Genomic DNA, 18135 nt, shown 5'->3' on the forward strand with positions numbered 1-18135 from the left:
AACTGGTTATCCTTAATTTTTGAAGACTTTCTGGATCAAAATGTACCTCTTTTGTCTCTCCCAGAGTGGCTTGGCAGGACATATGTACACATCCCTGGAAGAGTGAGTGAACTTCATGGGTTTTTTTTTTGGGGGGGATTCAGCTTTTCAACAGAAATTCCTTTTATCTCATAGATAATAAAGATTTTTCTCGTATCGAATTATGTCTCAAAGAATGTACCCTCCTTTTACGTGGCACAGAGTTCTACAATCATTTCCGTTGAACGGAGATTGTTTTGTGGAGCGGACAAGTGTAGTGAAACCTTGAATTATCCTCCCATAAATTCTAGTAAATATATTGCCCAAAAGTTTCACATCGACTTTCTCTTCCTTTCCCCAAAAAGTTTTCCCCACACTTTTCCCACCATCGGTTACAATTTGGTTTTCATCTTTATCTTCATCTTAAGATTGGTTTTTAGTTAGATATATGGGTAAAAGATATACTACAAATGTATACGTATGTATGGATAATATTGAAATATCGTACTTCTTCCGTTTTGGTCGGTTGTTCTGGTTATTCGGTTTCTCTTGGATTGTGGTTTTGGTTTTGCTCGTTCTGCTCTACGGAGGAGTATCTGTATCTTTTTTTCTGTATGCCTTAGATATTTGACGGCTGCTTCTGCTGCTGGAGGTGATGGCGGAAACGGAGATGTAGCCTGTAGGCTGGAGGCTTGAGGCTGGAGGCTGACAGGTACTGGATGGTGGCGGAGCAGAGGCGTAGAGGTGGCGGCGGCGGCGGTTGCGTAGGCAGCGTCTCTTGCTCCTCTGTCCGTTTTGTGGCTCCCCGTTTACTTTGGCTCTTCTTTTCCTTTAAATTTGTCTGTTTCTTTCTGCTGTTCTTCTACTTTTACATCAATTTTTTGCCTTCTTCTTTCTGCTGGTCTTTCTGTTTTCTGTTTCTGTTATTGCACCGCTATTCTGTTTGAGCTGTTTTCGGTTTGTTTTATTGTTTCTTTTGATGCTTCTGCTCCTACTTCTTTTGATTTTTGTTGACTATTTTTTTTGACTATTTTCTTGACTGTTTCTTCTTTAGTTTCTTTTGCTGTTTCCTCTATTTTTCTTTTGCTGCTTTTACTACATTTCTTTTTTTTTTTGTCTGTTTCCTAGCTGTTTGTTGGGAGTTTTTGTTGTTTGTTGGAGTTGCAGTTAAAGTTCGTTTTGTTTTTTGCTATTATTGTTGCTGTGTTTTAGTTACTATTTACTTGGTTTGGTTTTTAATTTTCTGTTGCTGTTGCTGTTGTTGTTCTTTTATTTGTTGCTGTTGCTCGTCTGTTTGTTGTTTCTTTTGTTGCCGTTATCGTATTGTTGTTGCGGCTTTCATTTTGTTTAATGCTTTGCTGCCTGCCACTAGAGTGTGCCACTGGAGTGTGTGTGTGGGTGTGTTGGATGTGTGTGTGTGTGTGTGATTTTACCGGTTTGACGTTTGACGGACGAACAACGTGGTTGTAATTGTAGGCTGATGGATGTTCAATTTGTTGTTGTTGTGGTTGTTGTTGATGTTATTGTTGCGTTTACGCACACACATACATACAAACGACACCACATACAGATAGATAATACGCACGCACACATACACGCACGCACTTAAAAAAAATTAGTACTTGTTTTTTTTTGGGGGGGGTTATTTGTGTTTTTTTTTTTAATTGTAATTTTTGTAATTGCTATTATCGTAATTGTTGTTGTTGGTTGGTTCGGTTTCGTGCTGGCTAAAGGTTATCGATGTTGTTGTTGTCGCTGTTGTAATTGTGGTTGTTGCGTTTTTGGTTGTTGCTGCAGTTGTTGTTGTTTATGTATATAGGGTATTTGATGGTTGAGCTTTTCTGCGCTCTCTACGTCAGCCATGGGTGTAAACACAATACAGACTGAACGGAACGGAATCTTCAAATGCCGACGATGGCGACGACGCCAGGCGATAGCAATGGCGGCAGCGGCAAAATGGCAGCAGAAGCAGCGACAGCGACGGCGGCATCGGAAAACGAGCAACGAGCAACGACCAAACGACCGACGAAGAGGTTCGAATTAACTCAACCACAAACCGAGTGGCGAGCAGCGGAGGCGGCAAAAGCCGGCAGAAGAGCAGCCAGGAGCAAAGCAGTAGAATAGAAGAAGAGCAGAGCAGTCGGAGCATAGCAGAGGAGTACGTACAAGCAGTAGAAGCAGAGACAGTAGCAGCAGAGGAGTACCAAGCAGTAGAAGCAGAATAGCTCAGTACAAGCAGTAGGAAAACCAACAACAGCAAACACACAGTGGAGGCAGAGTCAGCAGCAGCAGCAGAGGCCGACACTAACAGCCGCCCAAGCGCCCGACCGACCCCCACAAGCCGAGCGATACTGAGAGCCGAAACACCCGATCTCTGGTTCTGCTCTGCTATTGCTCTGCCGCTGCCGCTGCCGAGACACAGCACATGCAAAAAAGGGCCCTAAAGCAGTACCCGGATACGGTACCAGGCAGACGGACGGACTCCACGGCCCCCGGTTCCCATAACCAAAGCCATAGTTGGATAAATAACTGTAAAAACGAAACGAAATAAAACGAACAAGTGAGCAACGACAATGGCAGCGACAGTGGCAGTGGCAGGCGGGTGGGTGGCATCTGCTGGCAGACCCAGATTTTGCCCTTCCTGTCAAGCTGTCTTCATCAGCTGCTGTTGCGGCTTTCCCTCTGCTGCTTCTGCCTGCCTGTGGGATATTTCTGCTACTGCTGCTGCTGCTGCCGTTGCTGCATTTTGCAATTGCAATTTTCGGTTGGCACATAATGAATTGGCATTGTCATGTGTGTTTAATTTGGCGGCAGAAGGCGGCATAGCTAAGGAGAAAGAACGTAGTGGCGGGGACGAAGGCAGAGAGAGCAAAAGAGAGCGCACGTCGGTCGTCGGCGGCGCTGTTCGACTCTCTCTCTTTTGACTGATTTCCAATCCACTCAACTTTGTTTTGCGCGCGCTCGCTCTCTCTCACTCTCGTTCTCTTCGACCCCTCTACGCGTGTGTGCTGGTATGGCCATCTCGCTTGCACACACCTACACTCCCATAGTAGGGTACACGCACAAAGCAGCGACAGAGGCAGAGGCGACGGCAGTGCAGTAGCAGAGAAGAACCGTTGTTCTTCGGCTTGCGTTCTGTCATTTTTTTTGGCTGCTTGGTGGGAAGCTTCTTCTGGATGAACTTTGAGCTTTAGTTGGGGCTTTGGCTTGTGATAACGGAAGGAAAAGGAAAAGCATAATGTCCACTTGGCACGCGATATGAAAATCAAAATTGAACTTTTACAAGTTAATCCTTTTGCGGTTACACACAGGCAGATACATATATATGTATATATATATATACAAGGTTTTATAGAGAGGTATGTACATATGTATATGTTATATGTAGTATAAAGAAAATTATTGAGAATTCGAAAATTCCCTTTTTGGAAATCAGAAAAAATTGTTTGGCCAAAACCAAAGGACAGACAACGAGAGAAAGAGAGAGAGAGAGCGACTTTTGTCCATGGCCTTCGGTTGGTCCTGCGCATTACGGAACTCCACTCCGATTTGCGTAAGGTGATGGTTCCCGTTGTACCCCCGCTTCTTGCAGCAGCATCAGGAGCAGCAGCAGGGGGATGGGGAATGGGTTTTTGCCCCAAATGGATGCTCAATTCTAACATCTCCCACTTCTACGCGATTTTCATTGTCATCGGCAATTGTCGGTTTGCCTGTCGTCCCCCCTCCCCGTTGTCTTAGTCACGTTGTTCAGCCATATTTTGTGCATACAAGGATATATGTATGTACTTCCCCACACACACTCGTACACCCTCACATCCGCCCACGCAAACAAAGGACTCTCACACACGCACCCACACACACACACACACACGCACACAGAGATGCATTCCTTTGCGCTGATGAACTGACAAATGGATTGCCCGCCTAGCACCCAGAAGAAGAAGTTGATGGCCCCCCATATTCCCACTGTACGCCCCAAAACTCCCTTGCCGACATCCACACATGGCAACCAGGTTTTTAGGAGAACTTGAACAACTTTTTCCAGGTATCATCTTCTTTGGGGGGATCTAAGCGAAATGTTGCAAAAACGAAAAGTTTCTGAAAGTTTACTATTGCGGCACACGTTCCCCGACATCAAGATACCCACTACTCTGTCTTTTACATGAATATGTAGCGCATATGACAAATGGTATTTTTCAATGGTTTCCATAAAGCGTCATAAGCGGCTTTGTCGCTCATGAATTGCCTTGCAGAATCCTGGACTAAGAATTGCATTTGTGATTCAAATAATAGCTTCAAAACTAGAGGAATAGCTTCATGCTCTCCATACGGGTCGTATACTTGATAAATGCATTCAAATTTATGTATGTCTATTCCTCCTTGTTCCTTCTACGTGTTCATGCAATATTCCTAGGAGCTCCTAGGCCACGTCCAGCTGAAGTTTCAATAGATAAAACTAACTGTTGGGCAGAAGGACATTGCCCCTTTGGGCAGCAAAATTGTTGAACCGGAAATCAATCAATGCACTTATTCTTAGACGGAGGACATCTGCTGGCAATTAAAGGGAGCCACCAGTGGTTTTTCCCAGGACCCTAAATAGCAGTTCAGGAGTGCATGGGCCGGCACATGCCACAAACACGGGTTTACGGAGTGCACATGCCACAGACACGAGTGTGTGTCTCCCCAATTGTCTCAAGCGCCCATCACTCTCGCGACGGTGACATTAACGTGAGCGTATGAGACATCGCACCTAAGCACCCGCTTACCCTTACACAAGTCTCCCATCCCGTCCGTGTCCCTGCCACTTCACGTTGCACAATCGTGTTGCGTCAGTGGCAGGGACCGGGGCCCCCCCACCGGCGACCCAGATATCAAATGGAAATGGAAATGTCAACGCAAACGACAGATAGTCAAAATGTTGTCATGTCGGATTTTGAATAATTCATTGAAATGAAAACTTTATGCATTTGTCAGCCATTTGCCATTTCCCTGGCATCCTCTGTCCGAAACCCCCAAAAACCCCCTAAGCCCCACCTTTAAAACACCCCACCACCAATCACCATTTTTTCTCCCTTTTAGGTAAGTTTTCAATATTGGTTTTCGATTGATTGGGGTGGGGGGTGGCGAGTGGTGCGGAATATGACAGTGCATTTTCCATCTTGGTTTTTTTTGGGAGTGGGTGGGGCTTAGGACCATGGAATGACGTGCGAAGGCTTGACGAAAGACGCAAAAGACAGTGACTTGACGTCTAAAAAAAAAGGAAAATAGTCCTTTGAAAGAAAGAACGAGTCTCAATGGGAGAGAGCTGTTGCTGGAGCGGGGCATAAACATAGAAAAAGGGAAGTGCACATTCTAAGCACAGAATGAAAGAGAACCTATGAATATCCAATGAGATTTTATTCCTTGAAATGAAAATACGAGTCTCACTGGGAGAGACCTTAGCAAATTCCGGGCACAGGAGTAGCACTCGAAGAATTGCTTTTGTGAGAACCCCCTGAGATACAACATTCAATGATCTTGTTATGCGGCAATAGGCACAGCCAAAAACACAATCAAAATATCTTCAATATAGAAATGACAGACACTCAAAGAACATATTAACGATCAACTTGGATCAAAGCAATATTACATTCGAGTACACAGTACCGCAAAAATCGCATTTATGGAATCCCAAAGCACACACACACACACATACAGACAGATGTACAATTAATGGAACCTCAAAGCAGTCTATACTGCGTCTACGTATACGTAATAATAGCCACAAAGATCGGACATCTGTTGGACTGAGAAAGTGTTCCCCGCATCTAAATCCGAATCCGAGTCCCATTCCGATTATACAGCCCCTTGCGGCATGGCCAGTGACTCAGAATTCCGTTGCGGAGCGACCTTTCGGTTTTGTGTCTCGGGGACAGTGCCTCTTGTCATATTTTATTGATAGACACTTGGGGGCAAACAACAACCGAGCACTTGCACACAAACAGATACAGATACTCGCGTGTATTACGAGATATATACCTATACCATATAGATATTGTATGTATGTGGCACATCCGTCCTAACAGGCAGACATTGTAAATGCAGAGAAAACTGCAGTCCCCGTCCATTATCATTAAATTTTAAAAACATACTCGACTTTTTCATGCCGCATAATGCCTGTTGCCAGCCGCCTGCCGTCCGGCCATAAGTTATTGGAGGACTATTGAGGCCACACCACCTGGCAGACACTTTTCACACACAGGTGCCCCACCGATTGTTCTTGCCACACAATGGGTGAATGGGGGTCTTAACATTTGAAAGTCCTTACTCGAAATGCAGACATATGGAAGAAGAGTAGCGCGGCTCCCTTAGGGTTGGTGGCTCGTGTAAGCAAACGCCTTAAATATTTTAGATGACACCACGTAATACCCATTGGGGTAGCGGACCAATAGATAAACAACAGACCCAAGTGCATACGTTTCCTAGTATATAGTATAATTAAATATTAATCATCATCTAAATACGTTATGCCACACACTGGCAAAGGCAAAGCCAAAGACACATGTCGTGGATGGATGCATCGATAATTTATATCCGCTGTTGTCTCCGATCTCAGCGAACCCAAAGAGCAGTGTAGACGAAAAGTATGGGTCGCTGGTCTCTCTGTGCAGTTGTGTTCCTTTCTTTCCATAAGCCATTAATTACGTGTCGATGGGTTTCGCCTCGATTCGATTGTTTAAACTATTGTTTAAACCAGCGGAATTGGCCTCTCAATCTATAAGACCATTTATTATGTCTGATGTAACTAGCAATTTAAGCCGAATAACCGATGAAGTCCCATGAGTTATTTGCCACTGATTGGGGCGGAACCGAAATTATAGACTTTGCTATCGCATTCGGGTAGGTATCTCTACGTATATCTCGAGCGGAACTCTTTCTCTTTCTTGATTCTGACCCTGAATACGTATCTCTGGGTCTCTGGGTGTGTAAACAATATCGGAAAACACTTTTCTGCAAGAGTTTTTTCCATCTCGATTCACTATTTCCATTTCATTTCCCATTTACCCATTTGATGATGATGATCCCCCGATCGTAATCGAAATCGAAATCGTTTTCCCGTATAAACAATATATCAAAGAACGTATGTGTTGTTTGTGTTGCGCTTCCCCACCACATGTACTACAACCGATGGATACGCTGCTTCGAACACTCGAACAAATTTCTGTCTTTATGGGCATTTCCATTATTCCCAGGTACGCGGTACCCGGTACCCGGTACCCGGTACACCGAAATACCGATTCCGATTCAGATTCCAATTCAGACGCTGATGGAATATATGATCTCCTCTCTCTCTCTCTCTCTCTGTGCCTCCTGCCTCTCACTCAACCTTCTTTGTCGTCGCCTCCTTCTTTGTGCCTACGTCTATGCCTGGGGGTCGCCGCCTCTGGATCTGGCTCTACTGTGTGATGTGTATATTTCCCACATTTGTTTTGTGTTATTGCTTTCATAGCCCCCTCCCCCCGACCCCCAGTATCCCCAGTATCGTTTGCATCCCCAATATTCCAGGGTATTTGTTACACTTGTTGTCGCTTATTGGCGAATGTGTATGCATCATTCCACAATTGTTGTCTTAAGATAGATGATTGATCACCACAGAAAGATGATTTTGTTGCTATGATTTTTCTTCTAGATAAATTTTCTTCATAGTTTTCGCACTGTGCATAATATTACCGAGTATTACAATCGATTGAATTCTGTGATCGCATCTCTTGTCGAATACTTCTTCAGAAAAAATAGTTGCGATGGAACTTTTATTGATCTTTTGAGTATATTTATGGATCAAATAAATTTCTGAAAAATCACTGAGGGGGCAATGATTAAAACAAACTTACATATGTTACAAGAGAAAAAGTTTCGGAGTCCAATATTATGGGAACATTTAGAATGAAATAAGATAGGATAGTACTCATACACTATATGAGCGGACTCTACAAAGGATTCGAGCTCGAAGATTAACTTATCTTTTTCACCCCAAAAAATCTGAATTTCTTGTCCAGGGTTTATCCCACCATATACCCTATTCGTTGGTGTATAATCTTAGCCTGGCTCTACCAAAACCTTGAAGATCTGCTGGAGCGTGTTAAAGTTTCAATGACATATTCTTCCAATCAACATCAATATCGAACCATTCCGTATTCCTTATATTCCTATATAAACTTTTCGGGCTAGAAACTTATTCGATCTCCTACTCTTGTCACTGATATCTCATTTCGTTTTCCAGAACTTCTAAGATCTTGACCCCGAATTCATTCCACTCGAATGTTTGTCCAAGCAGGGTATCAATATTTCGTTGCTCGCCTTCATCGGTCGCCTTCGATCACTATCGCCGGGCACAGGCACTGGCGCTGGTGTCCATGCCTATTTGTGTTTTCCTGTGTTTTTGTGTTCTGCAGATGCTTTTGGTTGAAAATAACTTCGAATGGCTCATAGAGAGAGGCGGCAACAGAGATAGCCAGAGAGTGAGAGCATGGTCGCGCGATTTATTTATTTTTATAGTTTGGACGAACGGCGGACTTCTGGCTAGGCGGCAGCGCCGCCGAGTGGGCAAAGCGGCGGGCACGTGGAAGCCGCCAACGAAATGGCAAATGGAAATGGTCGAAAGTTATGGCAATGGTAATGGCGATGGGAGGGGGTGGATATGGGGTGGTGGGAGGTGGGTGTCCCACCGCGGATAAGGATGATACGTCATTACTTTGGTCGGCCGCTGTGGTGGCACTTACCAGAATGGGTCGCTCATTGGCGTAGGACAGTTTTCGCGTGTTTCGTAGGGTCTCCAGCCAGAGAGAGTTTCGGCGTGCCGTGCTTGTGGCGCCACCGCTGCCGCCTCCCCCAACGCTGCCCGTGCGCGTCATAGCCGCGGCTGCGTCTGCGTTGGGGTGTCCGTCTGCTGCTGGCAGCGACGACGACAGTAACGGTTGTGCTGTGGCAGCGGGTACCAGTCGCTGCGATGGTGGCGGCAGCGTCGACGTCAACGATAGTGACGGTGAGGGTGACGCCGACGCTGACGGCGAGGGCGATTGCGATGGCGAGGCAGATGGGGTTGCCGATGGCGATGGCGATATCGATGGCATCAATTGAGATGCTGATGACGCTGGCAGCGTGGCCAGCGGCAGTGGCAGCGACGGTGGCGGCATGGCGGCAAGTGTGGGATTGCCGGCGGTCAGGCATTTCTGGTATAGAGCGCCCGGATTGCACTCGTTCTCCATGCAGGAGGCCGGCGACATGCTCTGGACCTGGGGGCCCCCGCACAAATTTGCACAATTCCCCTTATTTGTTTAATATTAAATATCCTTTGTGTGCTCACTCTCTCACTCACTCACACTCTCTCACGCGCACGCTTTGGACCCAAAGTCACAAAAAGCAAAAACATTGCCAGCAGCGGCAGGGGCAACGACTGCCTGGGGCCCTGGAACCCTGGAGCCAAGAGCCTGAAGAGAGGTCAAACTGTTTCCACAGACAAAAAAAGTGCAGTTTCCGTTTCACTTGCAGAAAATGCAATCGCGACGGGAGCGCACGCGACCAAGAACCGCAGCAGAGCACTTTCCAATGGGCTTTGGATTGAGATTCGGATGGAAATTGTGATTTTGATTTCGATTTTGATTTGGTGTTCCAGCCAAATCGGTATTTTGGCTGCGTAAATGTCCAGAATGTAAACAAGCACACCCAATCGGCATTTATTATAAACTTTTTGTACTTTCATTCGCGAGAGACAGCGGCCTGGGACGGTGGAGCACTTTAACAGCGAAACAGCGGAGCAGCGAAACAGCGATCCCTTCCGACGCAGCGCAACGACGACGTACAAATGGTTGGCCCACCAAAAAATTATATTTATATTCCCATCTTTTCTTTCTGCTTCTTTGTCTGCCTTGTCGTCTTCCATTCTGTTCCGCCAATATAAAGGAACAGAACAGCCGATTTGGGGAGCACGCGTCGCTGCTCGTGGATCGTAAATGGGGTGGATCACGATTGGGAAGGTGGATGCCGAGTGGACAGAAGGCAGAAGCTGGACGGAGAGGGCGGCTATGGGCAGCAGAACCAACAGGTGGAGAGAGCAAAGCCGGGTGAGAGGGGATAAGGACTGCACCAAGGTGCATTTATATATAGGATATACTCAGTATATTTGAGGTTACTTCTATTAATTATGTTATGAGGAAGGAACTGCAACAAAATTTCGGCAATGAGGCAATGAGGTGTGAGGGCAATGCCTAACCCTACATTAACACACCTTGATCAGCAGGCGAAGAGAGTGATGCTGGTGGAGAAGACAGCAGCACGTGGAATGATCGGAAGAGGGCAGCAGCAGGAGGAATCTCAGAAGAGGGAAGCAGGAGAAAGAGAGAGAGAACGACGGAAGAAGATGGAAAACAGGGGCAGAAGAGATGGCAGAAAACATTAACAGGTGGAGAGAGTAAAAAAGGCAGCAACGGAACAGAGGGGGAGCGTCAAGAACAAGCCGATTAGTGCTGCGCTGAGAGAGACATCCGTTAGTTGGTGGTTTCTATGGAACGGGCGAATGAATGGAACACCTGATCGCGTCGACGTCATGAAAATGAATATATTGCAGCCCATAAAACGTTTCCCCAATGGTCACGCTACCCCAAGCGAGGACCGACCCGCTGAATACCCTTTACACATATACATATACCCGTATATAGATTGCTGTGGATGGAGCTTTTCGATAAGAATACATAGTATAAACAGTACATTCAATCAGATCTACAGTAAGTGCTGCCATCTCAAACGGAATTGGTGCAAATTAAAACATTTTTCAACTACCTCTTACCTGGTCGAGTCGATCAATAATACATACATATAGTTTATATAGGATATGTGTGCGATCTACAAAAATACAGAACTACAGCAAAGCTTTGTTTTGCGAAAGCTTTTGTTGAAACGACTGTGTGCGGATGAGGAAGTGGAAGCCAAAGCTTAATGGATGCTAAGATTGATGTGAAAGTGGAATGTGAATAGAACGGTGGGATGGTGGGAAAAGGGATGCAGATAGGGAATGCCAAAAGTGGAATCTAAAGGTCGAATATGGGGTGAGACAACTGATGGATGGGCACGTGGAATGCGACAAATACAGGATGCGGAAGTGGAGACCAAAGTGGAATGCGGCAGTGGATTGCAACTATGGGATGCGGAAGTTCAGGCTGCAAAAATGCTCAACAATCATTAAAACGGTTCTCAAACGGTTTTTTCCATTCTCATTTTTTGCTTTTTTTTTGTTTTTGGTGGTTTTTTCTAGAGGTTTGAATGGACATCGAGGCAGTGCAGACTAGGAAGAAACTTATACCAAAACGCAAACCGGATTGGACAAAAGGCATTTAGCATTTAGCAACAATCTACATGACCGGCAAGGGCTCAAGGCGGGGTGGTGCCATTGGAAATAACTTGGAACTTTTGGAACTACTCGTACGAACTGGTTCACATGAATTTTGGTTTTTGTTTGTTTTGTTTTGTTTTTCATGTTTCATTCTAAACATTTACGAGTATATGTACATACACATAAAACAAAATTGTTAGTTTTGGAAAATGGGTTTTTTTCGGTGTATATTTCTTTTGTAATTGGTTTCTGTTGTTGTCGTTTTTTTTTTACTGTTTGTTAAATACCATTTTGGAGCTTTGGAGCGTTTCGCTAGTGGCCTCGGTGAAGGCCCTTCGAAGTCTCAACTTTCGGCTTTCGGACAAGGTGCGAGGCATTAGAAGAACGCCCTGGAGAGAATTGTGAGAGTGGTTGCGATAGGCGATTAATACAGATTAGTTAGTTAGTTGCTAAGTTAGTTAAGTTACTGGAGCGAGAGAGAGCTAAAGATTCCGTGGGAGGGGGCGTCTAGGGAGCGGGAAACAGACGTAGGGATGGATTTAAGCAGTTTCCATACATATCTATCATAGATCATAGTAGAGACATAAGTGAGTTGCGATTCCTACAGATACAGTGCGTTCAGAAACTGATTGGTAAAAGATTATGTATCGAAAAATTATCGGTTAGGTTATCGATACGTTTTTTTATCGAATTCTTTTAGTTGTTAAATTTGTTCTGAAACGCACTGTAGTATGCATATACATAAGTATTATAAAAGTTGGATAAGATAATATTTCTATCGCAACTACATAGATAATAGCAACTTATACGATATTTAATACGATTAATAACTATAACTATTAGAATGATATTTCATGAAAGATCATATGGGATATATTAAGGCGTAAACACGAAAAGATACTTATGTGAATGGGGGAAAGAAAGAGTTAGCGTTCCTGGGGGACTACCCCCCCATCCAGGTGGAACATTAAGATACATACGTCCATACATATGCATATAGGTGGAAAAGTTCCATGAACTTCCATTTTATGTTGCATAATTAAGTGGGAGAAGCTTTGCAACAAACAAAAAACAGGAACAAGAACAAAAAATAGAGAAAAAACATAAGACAATCGAAAACTTGAAATACGTTAGAGCTTTTACCAGAAGTGCAGCACGAAAGGGGTGGTGGTGGGGTTCCAAAAGCTTCTTTAGCTTGAGGAAGAAATGCCAAAGCTTCGGGCAGCCATTCAGTGATTGGTAGTTGGGGCGACTGCCGAGGGAAATAGAAGCACATACAATTTTTATTGTCTTTTTTATTCACGTTAAATGTGCCTTGAAAGCTTTCGACCGGCGAAACGTTAAGTGGCGGTCCATACCCCTCTCCTCTGTCTATTTCACTATGGGACTGCCGTTAGTTTTAAAAAAAAATAAAGCTTTGCTACCCAAAAAGCTCCACGCGATACTAGCGGGAGTCTACTCCTACGATTCCCTCCAGCTTTCCCGAAAGACACAACCCTCAAACGCAATTATCTCTAAAGGGTGGGCGGGGCAGATGGGGGAATGGGGGCGTGAGGGTCAGAAAAATAGGAAAAACGCGACAGCAAATGTCAAAGAGTGAAAAAATTCATCAATCATTGCCGTAAGGTCACTTCCAGCATGAAGAAAGCGATATTTTTTTTCCTTATACCCCAGATATCTATCTATAGATATACTCGTATTTCATTTTTTTCGAATATTTTTGGGGAGCACCAAAAGAAAAGTTCAGACGACGCCGTATATTAATATTAATTATAATTATATCTGCCTTTCGTGGGAGACAGCGAAAGATATTGATAAATGTGTGCGGGTGCTTTGGGGGGCAATCGTTTGGCATTTCGTGTGAGAATTAGGCACGCCTCCAATCCTCTTTTTGGGGCACTTAACACAGTCCCATAATCAATTTCCCCATCAGCAGCAGCAGCAGCAGATACTGGTGAAAATGATTCAATTAAACTTTCTGCTTGTTTTTCTCTTGCTTCTTGATTAAGCTTTTTCGTACTGCTTCTTTCTATTTCGGTGGGAAAAACCACTTTAATGCCCACCTACCAAGACGCAAATGGCACATCTTCATCCCCATCTCATGATCTCCACTATTCGGCCCCATCCTCAGGCCCATCTTCTACCACATCTCCACTATTCAGCTCATTCCTCACTTCTCGATCAAATAGCGTGTAAACAAAATTTTTAATTGTGCCCCAAAAAATGCCAGAGAGAGGGAGGGAAACACCCATGGAAAGAAACAAAAATCGAGCGGGGGCACTTTTGAGGGAGAATGGAAAATGCACAAATGAACAAAATAATTGTTCAGCCAACGCCGCGTATGAGCAATATTGATTTTCACTAATTGGATTTCCGCGCGGGAAAGCGTTAGACCGTGGGATGAGGCGGTCACAGAGGGGTACGGGGGGCTGCGACAAAAACCATAAAAACTGAAAAAAGAGAAAATCAAGAAACAACAAAGTAAGCAAATCGCTTTATGAATATTATAAAACAATAGAGAAATTAAATACGGAAATATTTGAGTATCGAAATTCTTCATGAAAATGTGTGAGGGACTCTACAAGTAATACGATAGAAAAAGAGTGATCTACAAGAGGGGATATTCAGAATATACTTTGATTAAAATTAGATTACAGATTAACATTACTGAGTAAAAGTTATTAAAAGGTTGATTATATAATAGCTCAAGTTCTTTGGGTCGTAAGACGCGTAGTTGTGCGACCAGTGTGACCAGAGCTGTCTAAATTATGGGTTGAGCAATACGATCGTCAACCTAAGTGCAAGATCATCTGTGATGGTCACTCGACAAACACATCTACCATATTCATATTTTCCGGTGATAGTAGCTCTACTGGCTTAGTTGGTCACTCTTAACCTTAAGTCTGGCTACACTCTTTAATAATAATATTCGAAGTAGTAGGGCCACACTGTACTATTACTTGAAGGCCGCAATTCATTGTGTAAACTGTAAAGCGATCAGTGATAACTTATTGTCAGAATGGCTTGAAGCAAACTCCTCTGGTCACACTTATCTGCTGGATGATGAACACCAGCCTGGCCACACTGTTTATATATCATGGACTCTGTACAGAAATGCAAAGATTTGAGAACACAGAACATCGAGTGCGAACAGTGTCTACATCGAACATCGAATATGTACATATATATACTTTATAATATGTACTAGTATATATACTGTATAAAAAGACTTGTGGATCGAATATATCGATGTCGTATGGGTATACTCGAACAGGACCACTACCGATTGCAGGTGCTGCATGGAGAGGAACGCTGCGGAAATATATATGGAATATGGATGCTCTCACCTGCTTGAAGGGTCGCATTCCACCGTTGATCCGCAGGGAGTCGGCAGCAATGCCGGCGATGCCATCTTGTGTGCTCTCCCGCAACTGTTTCAGCGACACATTGGGCACCGTGTGCGAGTGGGCATGCCCCACGCAAGTTGCGTGAGTGCCACAACATATGGCCGTGGTGCTGGACTCCGGCTGTGAGCTCTGCCTAATGATGCGCGACCCGTTCGTCGGGGACGACGTTATAAGCACCGGGGGCACCTGCTGCTGGTGATGCTGATACAGCTGTAGCTGTTGCTGTTGCTGATGCTGGATCTGGAGCTGTTGGTGCAGCTGAAAGTGTTGCTGCTGGTGCGAAGGATGCTGCTGCGACTGTAGCTGTTGATGCTGCTGCTGGAGGGCAGAGTTTGATATGCAAATGGCCATCGAGCTGGTGAGATTTCCGCCGCTCTTCACGCTGTCCCGCGATGCGGAACGGTCGATCATGTGTCCGGTGGACATGGGCGTTGTGGAAGCACGGCGACTGCAATTGCGGCATGCTCGGCAACGACTCGGCGCACTTGGCGGTATGCTGGACGCCAGATTTTGATATGATGAGGTCCCCAGATTGGGATGACTCCCAGGACTGGGGCTTGGACCCAGACTACTGCCAGCTTCGTTGGGCTTTAGGCTTAAATTCATAATTGATATGGTCGGTTGTTGCTGCTGCTCCAGCTTGGTCGTCGATGTATTATTGGTCTGAGTTTGCTGTGGATCTTGGTCCTCTTCTTCGTAAACCTCAATGTCTGGCACCATGGTTGTTGTGGCAGGCACCGCGGCAGTACCAGTGCCACTGGCTCTTAGTCCCTGTTCAATGTCCTCGTCATGCTGCATCATCCCGCCGCGCATACTCTCCTCAGAGCCCATACGCGACTGCTGCTGCTGCGACTGTTGTGGACTTGTCAGATATGTGGAGGTGCGATCCTGCCGCATCAGAGTCGGCTTGCCTCCCGATCCCCCGGAGGCCATATTGCCGGCCGATCCCGTTCCCGATCCCGAGGCGGATGGCAATGTGGTAACCACTGTGGTGGCGACTGTTGGTCCATTGGCTGAGCTGCTGTTCTTCACCTGACGCAGCAGGGCGGTTCGACCGCCGCCGCCCCCACCCTTGGGGGTGCCGCTGCTCACCAGCAGAGAGTCCGTCTCCTCGGAGCTCACGTATCCCGAGTTTGCGTTGTCGTTAAGCTTTTGAATTGACATCTGGAAAGAGGACAAGAATACTCAGAGATACAGCAATAATAAATAAGAAAGATCAAGAAAACGAGTAGTGCTTGTAGAGCTTTCAAGACAGATCTTAAAAATATATATATGCAGGCAGAAGGCTTCCTAGTGACAACAGCTGGAGCCTATTTTTGTGCCATGAGAGCGGTGCTGATTGTTTAGGATTAAAAATATTTCGCAATCAAGGAACCTGTGCACCCAGAAAGCTCCCCCTGATCCATCCACAAGAATGACTAGTAGAACTCAGAACGTAGGACTCTGGTACAGAGGAATACCATAGCTTGGTCACAAAGATGTACATTACAGAGATCTTTTCCTGGTCCCATCTGCCATTGAGAGGTGCACTCGGCCCCTGTGAAAGAGGTATAGCCGTAGCTTCAAACTTCCTCTTGGATATATACAAAGTTACAAAAAAAAACTCTGAAAGTCCACAAAAAGAATGGGAAGAAAACTAAACCCCAAAGGCTGTACAGTGGCTGAAAGAAGTAAGTGGACACAGAAAAGAGGAGGGCTATAATCTGGCCAAGAATTAGAAAAAGTCGAGAACCAAAAGGAGGTAAACAAAAAAAAAGCTACCGCAAAGCTCTGTAGAAGAAGAACTATTCGAATGAAGTTGGAAGCCCTGGGGCACACATCCTGGACGAAAAGCAGATGCCATCCATGAGCTGATAAGCCGGGAAAAGCTTCAAAGCCATGCCATGCATGCCACACAAAAGCTCAATGACCGCAAGAACGAGTGTAGTGTACCCCAAAAAGAGGCAACAAAACAACAACAACAACAACAAAAAAACTAATTTGAAACTGGACTCGAAAATGTTGGTAATGAAAATCAATAATTCAACTATAAATACTGCCAGGGAAAAAGTGTAAATTATGCAGGACGAAAGTTATGCAGGAGGACCCGCAGATGAAGAAGGATTTTGTTTTGTGTTTTTGGGGAGTTCCCCCCTCCCCCTCACACTGGCGCGGGAAAGGACAGCCCAGAGACTGAAAGACTGAAACTGAGACTGAGAATGTGAAATGCTGAAACACCTGCAGAGTAATGAGTTCTCCCCGATTATATATGTACGTACATACATATGTATGTATAAGAAATAATATATATGTATAAGTCCATTATACGTTTGCATGTCGAGCGTGCCGCTAATAATAGTTGGGGGCCCCCAGACCCCCAAACCCCCAGACCCCCAGTGCCCAGACCAGAGACCCATTGAGGGCGCTACCCATAGACTAGAGTCCACGTCCATGCCACAGATACCTACTACATATGTATGCACGAGTTTGTATGTATGTATGTACGAATGCCTCCGCCGTACATGGTAGTGGAGATGGAGATGGGAACGTGTTCATTTCTCTCTGGCTGCAAATTGGGTTAAAATCATTTTTGGTGTCGGAATGCAATCGCATTGTTGTCTAGGCCGAAAAATGAAATTCAATTGTTTATGGGCCAGCCCTTGATGGGATTTTCTATAAATATCGCTCGCTTATTGATTGATTTCTCAGTCAGCCCGACAGTAATTTCTCCAAAACAAAAATATGAACGAAAATAAGGGGGAGAAAAACCCGCTGAATCACCTTTGGGCCGATAGAAAAAAAAAGATTGCCAAAGTCCATTCATGGATTGAAACTGGAATAATTGATAAACAACTTTTTATTTTCATTTTCGCTGCGATGATTTGGCGTGATGAAATTTTAATCGCACCATTAAGATGATTGTTTTATCGTGGGCGCTATGGTGTTCAGTGCTACAGTGCGATTCGGCCCCATTATTGGCATCATTTGGATCGAGGAGCGATCGTTTGTATAAAGATCATTACATAAACTATCGGAGATCCATCAGTTTGTTTTCTATGAACCCTGAAATTGGGCATAAAAAGTGATTGATTTTTGTGGCTTCTGTGATTGATGATGCGCTGAAGTAAATAAATCTTATCGACACGTTTTATTAAACACGATCATATACACGATTCATTAAACTCATTTTATAAGCTCATTCTTAAGTTTATAATATTCAATAACACGATCAACTTCGTTTCGGGACTACCTTTGGTTGCATTCGATTAATATATGAATTATTTAAATGAATAAATCCATATAAGCATATTGAAATCCCATGTGATTGAAAAGCCTTTTAACCATATTCTCCATTCTCTAGGACTT

General features: G+C 44.6%; 1 protein-coding gene across 24 annotated transcripts in view; it reads right to left on the reverse strand.

Annotated features, from left to right (window-relative positions):
• Window positions 1-18135, reverse strand: part of SK (small conductance calcium-activated potassium channel) — a 69626-nt gene that overhangs the window by 41564 nt on the left and 9927 nt on the right. For 14 of the 24 annotated variants that reach the window (XR_004469794.1, XM_033381850.1, XM_033381849.1 and 11 more), the window contains 2 exons: window positions 14731-15954; window positions 11671-11772 (listed from right to left, as the gene is read on the reverse strand). Coding sequence is in view for 22 of the 24 variants with exons in the window: in XM_033381850.1 (XP_033237741.1) it covers window positions 11671-11772; window positions 14731-15954 (1326 nt within the window). In the remaining 2 variants the exon portion in view is untranslated. Of the gene's footprint in view, window positions 1-526; window positions 1047-8777; window positions 9858-11670; window positions 11773-14730; window positions 15955-18135 lie in introns of those variants that run through there. The other 10 variants (XM_033381852.1, XM_033381856.1, XM_033381855.1 and 7 more) reach the window with 4 other exon arrangements.

This window comes from Drosophila pseudoobscura, chromosome X (genome assembly GCF_009870125.1).
Source record: "Drosophila pseudoobscura strain MV-25-SWS-2005 chromosome X, UCI_Dpse_MV25, whole genome shotgun sequence".
NCBI classification, from domain to species: Eukaryota; Metazoa; Arthropoda; class Insecta; order Diptera; family Drosophilidae; genus Drosophila; species Drosophila pseudoobscura.